General features: G+C 36.0%; 1 protein-coding gene across 8 annotated transcripts in view; it reads right to left on the bottom strand.

The window, feature by feature from the left end:
- EPHA6 (EPH receptor A6) overlaps positions 1-15476 on the bottom strand; it is an 815440-nt gene that overhangs the window by 223251 nt on the left and 576713 nt on the right. For all 8 annotated transcript variants that reach the window (XM_036070278.2, XM_036070279.2, XM_036070280.2 and 5 more), the window contains 3 exons: positions 9555-9663; positions 6397-6470; positions 3361-3486 (listed from right to left, as the gene is read on the bottom strand). In XM_036070278.2, coding sequence (XP_035926171.1) covers positions 3361-3486; positions 6397-6470; positions 9555-9663 — 309 coding nt within the window. The remainder of the gene's footprint in view (positions 1-3360; positions 3487-6396; positions 6471-9554; positions 9664-15476) is intronic.

Below are 15476 nucleotides of genomic sequence, written 5' to 3'. Positions count from 1 at the left end.
TAAATCACAGAATCACTACTCAACTATTTTGTTTGACTCCAAAGCTCTGTTTCAACTTAATTTCTAAATTTAAGTCAACTTTGGGAACTATTCAAATTGGACCACTCACCCTTATCTAGACCTGATCTGAATCAAAAGCATGAGCCTGTAGGGAACACAGGCTTTATCAATCCTTAGCTTTTTTCTCTCTCTTTCATCTATAGTCTAATCCCACTAAAGGAACCCCAGAAGTCAGAGGCCTACTAACTATACCTGCTGCCTACCCACAACCTGACTCTGTAGGCTCCTCTCTGCATGAAGTTGGCATATTTCACTACTCTGGACAGAGCCCAGAACAGCATTTTTAACTATTTTTTCACCAAAAGCCATGTAGGTCTTACTGATTTTTCTCAGTAATGAATTGTGAATTCCTATTACACATAGATATCCTCTATGTGGATTCCACATAGGTATCCTCTCTATGGCTATCTCTACTTTCAGTGCTTTAATCAGACCTAAATATCTTTCCCCTGACAATTACTAAGACCTGATATCTTGCCTCTCTCCCATCTTCCTCACTCCAACACACCTCTGTCCAGTGTCTACACTGCCACTTAAGTCATTTAATTTACATTTCCAAGGGGAATACCTAATGCACGCAGATGATGAGAAAGTAGGAGTTGGAGAAGAAAAAATTAAATAGGTGGGAAAAAACTAAAGGATATAAGACAACCTAAGGAAAATATTTACAGTAAAATGTCAGGCAAGTAACCAGTTGTGTAATTACATCATAGATGTTAACATAATTCTATTAATTCTTCTTTAGTTTGACCAAACAGTGCTTTTTTCACACTGTTGTTATGAGAAATGTCCACACATTCACTAATTTTTTCCACCTATAAATAGAGTTTTAGGAACATGACATAATGGGGTTAATTACCAAAGTAGTACTGGCCAGGAATGCAAAGAGGAAAGTTATGTTACAACTTTGTCTCATAAAGCAATTTTATGATTTTTCTGACTATGGACAATAAAAAGAGCATATTGTTTGAAAGTTGAAATAACCAAAGATGAATAAATATAAAAAGGAGACACTGATGTATAGGATTGACTACAAGGTTTAGATATTCTGTCTTTGCCAAATGAGAGGAGTCCCAATATAACTTATTCAAGGTTAGACAAGGAAGGGGGAATATGATATTAAAGGAGTCTCTTTAACAGTTACTGTTTGCTTTGGCAATATGTTATACTTTTTTAGGGTAAAATTTACATGTTGGTTGAAGAAAACCTACAAACTAAAAACAAAAATAATTTATTTATTTGTTAACACTTAGATATTTGATTTTATTTCTCAACATTATGATTTCAGACACTGGCATTTAATTTATGCACAAAGGGCTCTAATGGAAAATGCTTCTGCGGTATCTACGTGAGGACTGAACACTGAAGTATAAAAGGACATAACACTTTTTCTTGGGGACCAGAGGATGAAAGCCAAACGTAGGGTGCAATGGAATTATTTGGCCTCCTCTCTCCTCTGTTCCTCTGCTGTCTTAAGTAAATGAATCCCCAAACTAAATGAATATAATGCAATCACTCTTTCAATTATACCTTTAATGCCCATTGATGTGCTTTATGTTCAACAGAAGAGAATAGAGAATCTGATTTCATTCCAGGTTCTTAATCTTTCTGATAAGACAGCCTTTTCAGCTGTGAGCATTAGGATTAAGTCTATAGGCCCCTTGTGTTGGCTTTCAAAGGGAGATCTGGCCTTGCAGGAGATGAGATGATCCACTGTGCATGGGGAATAAAGTGATATAAGGAAGGGCGCTCTCCAAATGGTCTCTGGAATTCTTGTATAGCGCTAGATTTCTGTGTATCTGGGGAATAGAGTCCACTTAATGGGAGTAGTCATTCAGAGTCTTGAGTTTAGAAGGACCCTGTCATTTGCTTAAAGCTCTAAGCTTCAGAAATTCTGAATAACTTTTAACAAGAGACTCTACATTTTCATTTTGTTTTTATGTTCAGTTAGCCAGCATATAGTACCTCATAAGTTTTTGATGTAGTGTTCAATGATTCATTGGTTGCGTATAACACCCAGTGCTCATCCCAACACGTGCCCTCCTTAATACCCATCACCGGGTGATGGGTACATTTTCAATTTGCATTGGACCCTGCAGACTTTGCAGCTGGTCCTCTGGTGAAGAAGGGCTTTGGAAATAGACAAAGGATAATCAGCTGCTTTCTTTTGCCTTTGCAAAGACATGAACCTGGCTGGAATGGCCATGCTTTTGTATGTTCTGTTCTCTCCCAAGGATTACACAGATATTCAGTATCTAGGGGAGACCAATTCCCCTGTTCAGGATCCAGTCTCCCTTCTCAACTTATACTTTTTCCCTCCCCTTCTTAGCTGCATGCATGGCTGCCCAGTCAGAGATTATATATCAAACTCTCTCTCTGGGTGCCCAGGTAATTGCATTTGGACCACTGAGATGTGAATAGACATGTTTGTAATTTCCATGTTATTGCCTTCAAGACAAAGCCAAAAAAAAAAAAAAAAAAAAAGACTGAACTCTTTCCCTCTTTCCTTCTCACAGGCTGGAAGGCTTTGACCATTCAGGGGAGGATGACACACTAAGGGAAGGCAGAGCAAAGAGTAAAAGGAACTTGGGTCCTTTCAAGACCTCCTGAATAACAGCTCCTTTGCTAACATGGACTATATACCTTAGGTCAAGGATTTGAAAGAGGAATAAATATTCTGGGGTCTCTTTGTTACATCAGCTTAGCCTCTGCCCTAAGTAACATACAGAGTAAACCGTTGGGGGCTAATTCTCAATAAATTTGTATTTATCCAGAACAGTTGAATAAAATAGTGTTCTGTTTGAACATTCTACATAGGGAAAATCACTAATTAGCATTGAAATGACATAAAACATTATACTGAAGCTAATTTTATCCTCAGTGATTTTCAGAACACTTCTGGATCTTGCAGAGCCTCAAGGTCATCAATATGAATACTAATTATAGTATATGTCTATAAATGTTGGGGTCTGAGTAAATCTATAATAACTTATGAAAAACTCCTGAAGTTGCATCTTCAAAATAAATTCCTGCATCACTCTCGTTTCATTGTAAGTTATCTCTATACTGAAAGAAGAGTACAGGAGTTAAAAATAACATTTGTGAATTCTCTCATTGCTTAGAAAATGAATTTACGTGCTTACAATACTTTAAAAAATAACATATATAAGAAAATTTTACTTCTCATTTCTTAAAAATATTCAATGACTACAACTACTAAGATTTAAAATATAGTGTTGATAAACCAGTCACAAAACCATCAAGGAATCTTATCTTCAAAAGTACAGATTTTGTGTTTACCTGCCCCAATGACTCTCTCAATGCGAATTCTTGAGGGATCAATCTCCTTTGCAAATTCATGAACTGCTAGGGATGGGTCTTCATATGTATCTGGATCTATGTAAGTTTTAATTCCTGGGAAACGTACTGCAACAAAATAAAAGATTGATTTAGTTTAAAATATTTTAGTAATTATACATCTTGTGTATGTTTAAAACAAGGATTGACATACTAAAGTAGTCATTATTGTTAATTATTTAAATTTAATTCTCTTTTCTTTTTGTCCCACTCCTCCTCACCCCCCCATTAAAGCTTTGAGTACTTAAAATCAAAAATTTATTTACCTGTTAATGTAAAATGATCTGGTGATTTAATAGAGAGTGAGCTGACAGATTCCAGAAAACATATTTATGATATCTCTGTAAAATGTTTAATCAGCTCACTTATTCACTAACAACCCATATTTCATACCTGATCTAGCTCAGGACATGGGGGAAAAAGACATAAGCCTTCCCCCCAAAACAAGAAAGCCTATTAGTGTCCTTCCTGAACCCTTCGTACTAGCACCAGGCACTGGGTTTTCCAAACTCATGCCTCAGTTCAGAAACTCTCAGGCAATAAAGAACAGATCCATGGACAATGACAATGGACATCAACCCTTCCTGGTCTTGCGGTTGCTTTCATAGCCAGACTGCACATGGTCCTGAAAGGACCCCCTGTCTGTGCTGAAGTTAAGGGTGGGAAACTAAGGCCCAAATCTGGTCACTGTCTGTGTAGCTGCTACTCTCCTTGAAAGGCGTGGAGGGCTCACAGCCCACCGGCAGTTAGGATGATGAATAGGGATGGTAGAAAACTTGAATGTGTGATTATATATTCATTCACAACTTCTTCCAGTATCTGAAGAAGTCACAGACCGCCTGTGGACATTCCTTGGTTTGCTGGTTGGTTTCTGTTTCCCAGGTTAGATTGCTAGCTCCTGGAGGACAGATCATCTCTTACACATCTTTATATCTTTCCAAATACCTTAGGTATGGTTTTATAGGTAATAACCACACAGCAAACCTTTATTAAATTTGAATTAGTAGGGATTAAAAGATCAATACAAATCCGTGGCATAGTGGATGGATGATATTTGGTTTTGTTGCTTTTGATTTTGAAAACCCTGAGTTAAGTGTTGGCTAAGTTTCCTTAGAAACATGCTCTTGGAAGAAAATCTCAAAAGGAAACAAAGAAAAAGTGATCAAGTGAGTTTAGAGGACGTGACGAAATGTCTGTTATTAGCAGAATTTGCTTCATGAGTTCTATGCCTGTTGCCTTCTTTCATAACTTTTTGCCTACTGTCTCCTGCTACCAGATATGCACCCATGAGAATATTAGCAGTTTCCAAAATATCGCCAGTAAAGCATTGTAGGCATATGTAGACCTGACAATGATTCTGAAATACTGTGCTTTTCTTGACTTCCCAAAGTTTAGATTGGAGGAAAAGAGATCATCAGATCATCTTTACCTCTGGTCCATATTTCTTATGATATCTTTATAACTAAATGGGAGTTGTGGTTTCAGATTGAAAAATCTAAATGCAAATCCAGTGGCTACTATTAGATGATTAGTGGTGTCTAATTGGATTTAAGGTGTTAATATCACTTTTTTTTTGCAAACACAATATACGTAGTATAGGGAAAAAAAACACTTAACTCCAATTTTAACTATCTAGTTACTTATTTAACTTATCCATGGCTTTTTAAACATCGGTTTGTTATCTTTCTTTCACTTCTGTGGCTGCCTTAGGTTATTTTCACTGCTTCTTGCTGGGCCCATCTGGTTTAGTTTATGCTAAACTGCTAGTTGGAAAACAGATAATAAATACCTCAGGAGCACCTTTTTCCTCTGCATTTCAGTACTAAATGCCCTGCAGTGAACCTTGAGGTTGCTCGGCATGTGTCATCTGTCCAGGTGTTTGGATCTGGTTTTCTGCCACTGTTCACAGCGTTTCCAGCTCATCCCATGGCTGGTAGTGGCTGTCTGAACTTTCTGCTCTCTGCCAGTGTGGTGAGCCTCAAATGTATTGTTAAAAAAAGGAGCAACTAGGAAGACCTTGCTTAAAATGCATATGTCTTGGCCCTACCATGGACTTTCTGGTCAGTACTTCAGTGAGTGAGGATGGAATATTCTAATGCAGATAGTCTGTAGACCACTGAAGAATCTTGTGAGCCTAGAAATAGCCCTAAACCATCCCTCTAGTTTATAATATCCTCACTTCAATCCTTTCTGCCCCCTTCAGAGAATGTTATAGATTGAAAAGTCCCTTATTCCTTTTGCTCAATTTGAAGTAAAGATGAGTTTATAGAGTTAAATAACGTGCCTCACACTTTATCTCTACACTGCGGTTAATCAGAGAACACCCCTTTCTTGTTAATTCAGAGTCTCACAACAGAGAAACTGTCTTGACAAAGTAGTCTGCCATTTGGAGGTGGAGGTGGAGGTGGAGGTGGAAGTGGGCGTTGGGGAAGAGAGGGTGGCAATTATCAAACCAACCATAGTGGTAATTATAGCTTACTTGGGAAGAGATTCTACAAATGAATATAACCTTGTAGTCAGCTCAAGGATTTCATACATATTCTAAAAGTTAAAGAGCTGATTTTCTTTTTTAGTGTTAATGAATTGTAAATTGATTTGTTATATGTTTAAATGACAGTCCCTACAAGAAGGAATAAAAATTCCTTAATATTTCTATGGCTAATGCTCTACTAAATAAAGCCAGCTCACATTCAGGAGCCACTGTGAATGGTAAATAACTAGAAACAAGCAGTCATCTTGTATTTTTAGCATATTCAGTCTTCATGTTTTCCAGCAAGCAGAATTAGTGAAAAAGTACTATCATTTAATGAGAAGCAGGTGCAATTTCAACAAACAAACCTGGAAACCAGATGAAAACTCTTAATGCTGAAAGGTTGGAAGTACACTTTTTCAGTTTTTTTCAACTCAGTGGATGTAAGTTTAAAATGAACTCTTGAGGGCTGGAACAATGTAAAGCAATGGAAGAGTCACGGTACTTACAATGCCCATTCTGCTGTAAGTGGTTTCTTCTCTTCTCTTCTGACTTCATTTTGGCCTTTATGTACCATTGGCACCTTTCAAAAGGGTAAATAGAATCTTATTTTTAGAACTGAATGAGAATCAAAACCAACTAAAATACCTATCACCCATAGGCAAAGTTCTTAACATAAAGGCCATGTTTTAAGAAAATCCTTATATAACATGTGAAAATTTTACTCCATACAAGGTTTTTTGTATACAACAAAATTAACCCTAGATAAGAATAAAATACTCTCAAGTGGACTGATTGATTCAAATGATAGGAATCTTAGCAAATATTCTATAATCAGAAATAACCGTCATGTCCTTCCTTATATAACTTCTAATAGCTGTGAGTTGGTAAAAGGCATTAAAACTCAAAATGAGAACACGTTTTTGAGTCAAAGATCTCAGGCATTTAGACAACTGTCTTCTAGTTTCATTGCTGAAGAGCATGATTTCTTTTTTAATGTCAGAAATTTGGTAGAGGTTATGTTCTGTTCTCTCTTGGGATGATGGTGCTCTAAGAAAGAGGAGATGCTTATCTTGCATGACTTCTTCAACGTGAATAAATTCATCAGCATCCATATGATTTGACAGTTCATCAAATTTCTAATTCCAAATGGTTAAACAGTATACATCTGTGGTATACAATCCAATCTTTCAATGTGAACTTATCCTCAAATCCTATGGAAAATTGAGTATTTATTCAGAAATGTCTTACAGTTTTTATAGAATAATTTCCAATGAATACTCCCCTATCAAAGTGCTTAAGGGATACTTCAAAATTTATTTTTTTATCCTGTATAATTGAAATTGTATTCCCCAGGATATAGAATATTAAAGTAATTTCTAATGTCATATAAATTGGCAAACATGGAAAGTAAAAGCTGAAAATAATTTAGTACAAATTTTTCTTTATCATTGAATTTTCTTTTTAAGTGGTATTAAATTCTGCTTCAGAAATCCCAAATAAAGATAACATTTGAGCGCATCTCTGAAGTTCATTAGGGCAAGCTGATTTAGCCTAAAGGCTAGAGGTTTATTTTTTTAACCTAATTGTCATTGTGACTTTCCATGCACCAAGATTGTATTTAATCCCTCTTCTTGCAAGATAATCCTAGATAGGATCAGAAGAACTCTAACCTGTTATTTTTGTCTTTTTGTTTTGTTTTGTTTTGCAAACTAGCTTAGACCTCCACCAGGATACACAGGATTTTGTTTGGTTGTTTCTGTTGTTGTTGTTGTTGTTGTTTTTAGAACCAGTTCTCCCCTGCTAGTGATTAAGGATTTTGTAGGTCATGTTTGGTATTTGTAGGGTGTTTTATTGAATATTTTGTTTTCAACCAAATGGTTAGTTGGTTTAGAGAATCCAAAATCTGTTTTCCTGCCCACTATAAAAGATGGTTGTACCAAAGCTGTGATGATGGCAAGAACTGTCAGAGGTTAGCATGAGGTATAAAGGGAGAGAGAAATAGGAGAGTGCTGGGCAATGGTATCTGGTGGTGGCACCAGGACATGCCCAAACTAGTCCTTTCTATTAGGATTAATTTATCAGTATTTCCCGCATTCTTCCATTAGATATTTTTCTTTTTTCTTATTACTATAGCTATGACTTTTCTATCAGCTAATTAGCCTTTCAACACAGGAGACTCTGAGATACTCTCTATTTATTACAAGAGCAGTACTAGGTCTATTAATACCGAAAAATTTTAAGTACACACGGGTAAATGTGTCCCTTTTACAGTTAATTTCATAAAGAAGTCACCATTTCAACTCAACCACATTACGATATTCATGTGTTTCTCTGTTCCTTGATAAGTTCTGTAAAAGTGGGTTTGTTACAACTACATCTGACACCGTCAACAGGTGGCAGTTACAGTCAGGCAGGGACCCACCTTTGACAAGTGCCTTCTAAGTACTTGTGAATTTATTGATCTGCACCTTTAGCCTGCTCTAAAATTGTAGACAATAATTTTCCATGCATGCATATCCTCTATAACTTTAAAATTAATTTTAATAAAATATTGATATGTAAGTCAAGTTTTAAAATGAACAAAACAAAGGGTGTTTATAGTTCACTGAACTATTGCCCCTGAAGGTAGCTCTTTGTTATTTCTGCTCATTATCAAATATCAACATTTTCCAGTTGAGATGGCATACTCTGGCTGGTGTCATCATGGATGCACAGTTTTTGGCTGGCATTTAATTGCTCTTTTAAATCATGACATTGGTTTTTTGCAGTATGTGTGTTTTTCAGATTATCAAGAAAACTCTTGAGGTATTCTTTTGTGCCCCTACTGATAATCTAGAAGGAATTATTTTTCCCCTTGTAGGAATAAAAATATGATCTAATATATTGACAATATCTGACAAAGAGTCGAGGCCTAATATCAAGGCTTACATAAGAAATACTACTTGTTCTTTTATGTGATTTCATACATATTACCTTTACTCACATCTCTGTATTGTCAGTACCTGGCTTATGGTAACAAACCAATATATCTAAAAATCAATAAATGGTTTTAATTCACTGTTATACCATATGTACAAAAATAGAAATACAAGTTTTAGATGGGTGAAGCAATTTGACCAGCTAGTCAGGATTCCAATCTAGGTCTTTTGCTATGTTAAATTTATTGTTACTCTAAATTTTCATCCTTATTACACTAAAGTGGAGAAATACCGGGTTTATAAAACCAATTAATATAATTCTAATATAGATCCTTTCACTATTTAATGAATAAATATAATACATTCTATAACACTAAGTTTATAAAGAGCTTTTATATAAATTCTCTGTTGAATTATTTTTTTCCCCAGGAAAAATCCCTTTCATGGGATAATTTGAATGTAACAAAGGAAAAACTCAGAAGTAACTTATCGAGTAAGAATTTATCATTCATAGCTTTCAAAGTGTTTTTATCAAGTCCCTAGTTGCTTTCAGGTTCAGAAGCCTATTGATACAGAGAACTAGCCAGGTGGTTCTGTTATCATACAAATTTCAGTCAGAGCAGAATCTGCCCTGATTCCTTTTTCTCTCAAACATGGTTTGTTAAGTTGAAAAGCATATGAATACAAAGTATATAAGAGAATGGTTATTCACAAATCTTGGTAATAATCTGGTATGCTGTAGTTACCTCCCAGTGATTAAGAAGAACAAAGTAAGAATGACGAGGAGAGTAAATCCCCCAACAGCTGCGGTGGCTATCACGAGAATCTGTCCCTGTTCGGCCGCCATGTCAGAAGCTGAAACACAAATACAATATTAAAATTTCCCTGGGTGACATTTCACTACCAAAATTATTTTACAACTTAGTATGGGCTTGAAAATATGGTAATGGACACCAAAAATCCCTACTGTATTTGCCTTTATTTGGCACACAGGATGCAAACGTAAAATAAGGGCTGAAGTTTGAGGTCATAACCCGCAACATCACCCTTTATTCTTTTTCACAAAAATACCAATAGAGTAGATGGATTCTTAGTATCCCACATTCTAGGATTAAGTATTTGTTGCAAATTTAAATCAGCAGATGGACTTAAAGGATTTTGTTTATATAATTGCTAACTTATTTCCGTAAACACTTTAATCAACAGACTAGGCTTTACCCACTGTTTTGGTGTCTATTTCCACAAAGTGGAAAGACTACTGCATAATTCGCTGAAGAATGAGCTTTTTTATATTTCATGGAGCTTAATTCAAATACTAAAGTTAAGAATTCGCACTCTACAGCACAAGGGTGTACATAGTAAGTTCTTAGATGTCTAGTGGTAATTTAAAAAATTACATTTGAAATCTTCCTTTTTCGAAGATAAGACTAGATAACATATGGTAACAACATATTATTTCTCTCACTGACAAAACTATCTAAAACTGTATTGGATACATGTTTCACTACTTCCCAGGAATCTTTTAAAATATATTAGTTCAATTAATTCATTAGCACTTCTTATTTTGTGTATTACTGAAGTTTTAATCAGATATATTTTTTATTGAATGGGATATGAACAATTGCTTAGGAACAGAGGCAAGAAAACTGAAGCCCAGAGAGGGTACAGAACTTGCCCAACTTCACATACCACAGTCACCAGAATTCAATCTTCAGATTTATGTTTCATTTCTCCTTAGGCTATACCTTGAAGTAATAATTCAGTTAATTATCAGTATTCTAAAATATTGAGTCAATCAGTCCCTAAAAATCCTTTAACTAGAATAAAGCTTGATTTTTATTTTGATTACTATAAAAATTTATTTATCAAATTATTTATATACAGAAAACTGAACCAAAGAAAGAATATAACTGAAAAACATTTAATTCTCTAACATAATAATTTATTAAACTTGGGTGCTTTAAGACATTGACAGAAGTAGGTCTTTTTCTGGGAATGAAGTATGCAGTATATTATGTGCAAATTTATATGCAGAGTAATAAACTTCTTCAATAAAAATGACCTATCTACTAGAAAATATCTGAACATTAAAAGCTATTGTTGAGTAAGAAACCAATCACAGCATTTAAGAGGTTTTTTGAGAAATCTAACTGTAAATAAAATAAAAAATCATTTATGTTCAGTTGTCAATAAGTTTATTAAACCTTGGAATTAGATTTTACTTACTATGATTTAATTAAGATATATTCAGTCATCTATTTCTTTTAGCTCATAACCTGTGCAGATACAAGTTAAAGAGTTGCATCTTATCCAATAAATAATGTGCTGAAGACTTTTTACTAGGTCCTCAATGAATTTCCTAATCTGCAATAGCATTGATATTGCAAAAATTAGTGTGTGCTCTAAAATGTCACATTTTCACACTGAAAGTCATTGAATAACAAATTATAAGGAATAGATGTTACAGAAAACAACATTAACTTTTTGAAGATAAAGAAGATGGCATTTAAAAAGAAAACATTGACTTAGCAAAACTGCTGTATTTGTAAAATATATAATATAGTTCAAAAGGTTTTTTTGTTTTTTTGTTTTTTAAGATTTTATTTATTTATTTGACAGAGAGAAACAAAGCGAGAGAAGGAACATAAGCAGGGGGAGTGGGAGAGGGAGAAGCAGGCTTCCCGCGGAGCAGGGAGCCCGATGCGGGGCTCGATCCCAGGACTCCGGGATCATAACCTGAGCCGAAGGCAGACGCTTAACGACTGAGCCACCCAGGCGCCCCTATAGTTCAAGAGTTTTAAAACTGGAGCCTATATTTTCACAATAAACAGATAGCAAATAATTTATTGGGACCATATATTCAAAGTTCAGATGGAGAAGATTATGTAATTGGGTCTTTTGAATGGAGACATACATACAAATGGAAAAAAAATACACTTAATGCTTCCCTAATTTAGGTATTTTTATGAAATTATATTTCATGTGCAACATGCAGAGAAAGTTTGGCAAGCTTTTCCATAATACTGCGGTATCCATAAAGGCTACAAATTTTGCGAAGAACAAGATTTGCCGTATGAAAATAAGAGGGACACTCATGATCTGTGCTGCTGTTCTTGGTCTTTAATGGGGATAATTTCTGCCTTCTTATCATATTAGTGTTGGCCAATTACAAGCTCTGACTATCTCAGGATGAAGGCTATAATCCTTAACTTTGTTCACAAGGCTCTCTACAAATGGCTCTAATTATGTATCTCCAGATTAATACCTTATCATTCTCTAACTATGCTGAATTTCGTCCAGTTGCTTGAAAGAGAGTGCCAAACTCTCTTTCATGGTCAATTCCTAGTCACTCCTCCTACATGAACATCACATCATTTGGGAAGCTTTTCTCTGACTGTTTAGATTTGATTAGGTCCCCAGACTCATGTTCCCACAGACCCCTGTACTACCTCTACCAATACATTTCTATCATGTTTTATTGAAATCACTTCTTTTGTAATCTTTTTTTTTTGCAATTAGACTACAAATTCCATGAGGGCAGGGATTTTATTATTCACTATTGTAGCTGTAGTAAGTTGAATGATGACATCTCCACTGGCCCTCTCCCTGCCCCTACAGAAAAAGAGAAAGAGAGAGAGAGAAAGAGAGAGAATTTGTAGGTGCAAGTATGTTAAGGATATCAGTCATCCTGTGTTAGCTGGGTGGACCCAAATCCAATGACAAGGAAACAAAAGAGAAGACAAAGAAGAGAAGTTCATGTGAAGACAGAGGCAGAGACTGTGGAGTTAAGCAGTCACAAGGCAAGGAATGCCTGGAGCCACTGGGACCTAGAAGAGGCAAGGAAGGATTCTCTCCTAGAGCCTTAGGAGGGGGTAAGCTTCTGACCTCCATAACTGTGAGAGAATAGATTTCTGTTGTGTGTGTCATTATGAGAGCAGCTCTAGGAAACTAATATAGTATTCAGCCTATAAGGCCTGATACATAGTAGTAGCTCAATAAATATTTGAGGGAATGGACTGAATGATGGTTTGCATTGGGTGATTCCATTAAAAAAAAAAAAAGTTAGATTAACCTAGGGTAATCCATATCCTCACCTTCCACTTGAGATATGTAAAGATTTACCCTGAAGGTAGCTATATATATGTGAAGTAAGTCTACCCAACATAATTTTAACCAGAAGAATCCAATTATTCTGTATGCTTGGAGATAATACTTCCCAGAAGGCAGGAGCTGCTAGGAAGTACAGACTTCTACATTTACAAATTAAGTTGATTAAGCTTAGAAATGTGAATCTAAGGTTAAGAATGCATCAGTTCATTCAACAAATGTTTATTGAGCACCTATTACATGGTAGGCACTGAGATAAACACTGGAGATTCAGTGATGAACAAAAAAGACTGCCCTCCTGGATTTACAGTTCATGAGAAAGACAATGAACAAATAATTACAAGTGTAAGGACTGTTACAAAAGGGATACATAGGGGTTGCTCTGGAAAAAGAATAAGCAGCCACTAGCAATGAGTCAGCACATATTGTGTATGTTATATTCATTATCAACAATGTTTGGACAGAACAGACCCAGGACATCCCTTCTTCCAGCCTCGGGCCACCCTCCAAACTCTTTCCCAGTCACAACCTTTGGAATCATTATCTCAGCCATCATCTGCCTCTGGGACCAGCTAACACCAGTTTTTGAGCTTATTTCCTTCTTGCTGAGCAACTCAGAATTATTCCACTGAGGGGGAGGCTGCTGCCAACCGCCTGGTCAACATGTGTCTGCAGGCCTCCTCCTGCACCTACCTCTCTTTGGGCTTCTATTTTCCACCTTGATAATGTGGCCCTGGAGGGCGTGGGCCCCTTCTCTGAGGTGTTTTAGGAGAAGCGGGAGGGCGCTGAGGGGCTCTTGAAGATGCAAAACCAGCAGGGATGGTCGCACTCTCTTCCAGGATGTGCAGAAACCATCCCAAGATGAGCGGGTTAAGACCCTGGATGCCATAGAAGCCGCCATGGTCCGGGAGGAAACTGAGCCAGGCTGTTTGGGATCTGCGTGCCCTGGGTTCTGCCTCGCAGACTCCCCTGTCTCTGTGACTTCCTGTAGAACCACTTCCTGGATGAGGAGGTGAAACTCATCAAGAAGATGGCAACCACCTGACTAACCTTCACAGTCGGGGCTGGGCAAGTATCTCTTTTAAAAGGCTCATGAGCAGCTGGGAGCCTCTGGAGCCCAGGGGCCCTGATGTCAGGGCTCCTGCCTGATCCTCCCCCTGCAGCAACTATGCAGCATTTTGACCACTCTGGAGCCTTGTCCCAAGTCTTGGACCAAGTGAAAACAATAAAACTTTTTGTGGGGGAAAAAAAATTAAAAACATTAAAATAAAATAAAATCTCTGTGTAAGTGCACCTGCACAGTTCAAACCTGTGTTGTTCAAGGATCAACTACATATGTTAAGAGAAGGAGGAGGAAGATGAGGAGGCAAAAAAGGAGGAGAAAGAGGAGGACTTGTTTCTTGGTTAGAGGCCTCAAGGACCTGATTAATTTAAGTAGACACTTAGACAAAGAAACCACAAAATCATCTACCAAATAGATTCCAGAAAAATACAGTATAGCTACAAATTCCCCTGTCATGTGTGAAAACTTGTCTGTTAGCACCATTGAGTCATTTTTCAATCCTAAAAAGGTTATTTCTAATTAGTTTTATAGGAGAAGATGTATATCATTTACTTAAGTAACACCCTAGAGAGAAAACCTTCTTTTTAAATTCTCAAAAAGAAGCAATGACATCTAGGTAAGAAATGAAATTTATTTGTGACTAGTTGATTGGAAATGTCCCTTCGCTTAATGGAATGAGGTTGTAGTCTTGGAAAAATACAAGTATATTAAAATCATTATTTCATTGTATGGTTTGGAAAGAGGCACACTTCCTTAAGAGGAAGCAATTATCTAAAAAGAGATGCAAAATTGTTCCTGAACAAGAGCTTAGTACCTAGCCAATGCTTGGCATAAATCAGGATGCCATTATAAGTGAGATTTACTTTGGTTGTTTCTATTTAAAGAGAAAAAAAAAGTGAGGTTCTTTACTTGGAATCCAAATACTTCTAAAAAATAGATTTAAAAAAAAAATAAATTTCATGTCTTTAGGAAAGTATGAGAGAAAAGCAATTTGGCTATTTTTAACCAAAGAATTTTCTTCTACTGAGACATGATTTTGTCTCTCTGTAATCAAGATTATTCTAGTTTATATTTACATTTCAAAGTAAAATCTGTTATTTGTATGCTGTGTCATTTTCTGTGGAATAGCTTTTAAAGTTAACTCTTTTCTGTTATGAACATCTTTTTAAAGTTATTGAAGACAGCAGTTACATGATTTTTTTTTTGAGTAAAGTTTTCTCAAAATGCTGCCCAGGGAAATAAATGGTGGTATATATTGTTTCATATTTACATGTTTTATTTATGACTCCCAATTATTGATGAAATGTCAAAATTTCAAATAATATTATCTCATCATTTCACCAAAATGTTTTTTTAAAGCACAGCAGAAATCTCAACAATATAATGGATTGACAGTATCCAGTAAATTAATCTTAAGGTTTATTGACAGACCATGCAGGAAATCCTTAGCATTTTTTTTTTTTTATTTTCAGGAAAAAAAAAATTCCCCTCTTAGGTC

This window comes from Halichoerus grypus, chromosome 1 (assembly GCF_964656455.1).
Source record: "Halichoerus grypus chromosome 1, mHalGry1.hap1.1, whole genome shotgun sequence".
Taxonomy (NCBI): domain Eukaryota; kingdom Metazoa; phylum Chordata; class Mammalia; order Carnivora; family Phocidae; genus Halichoerus; species Halichoerus grypus.
Note: the sequence above shows the minus strand (reverse complement) of the source record. Positions and strands in the feature narration are given on the sequence as shown.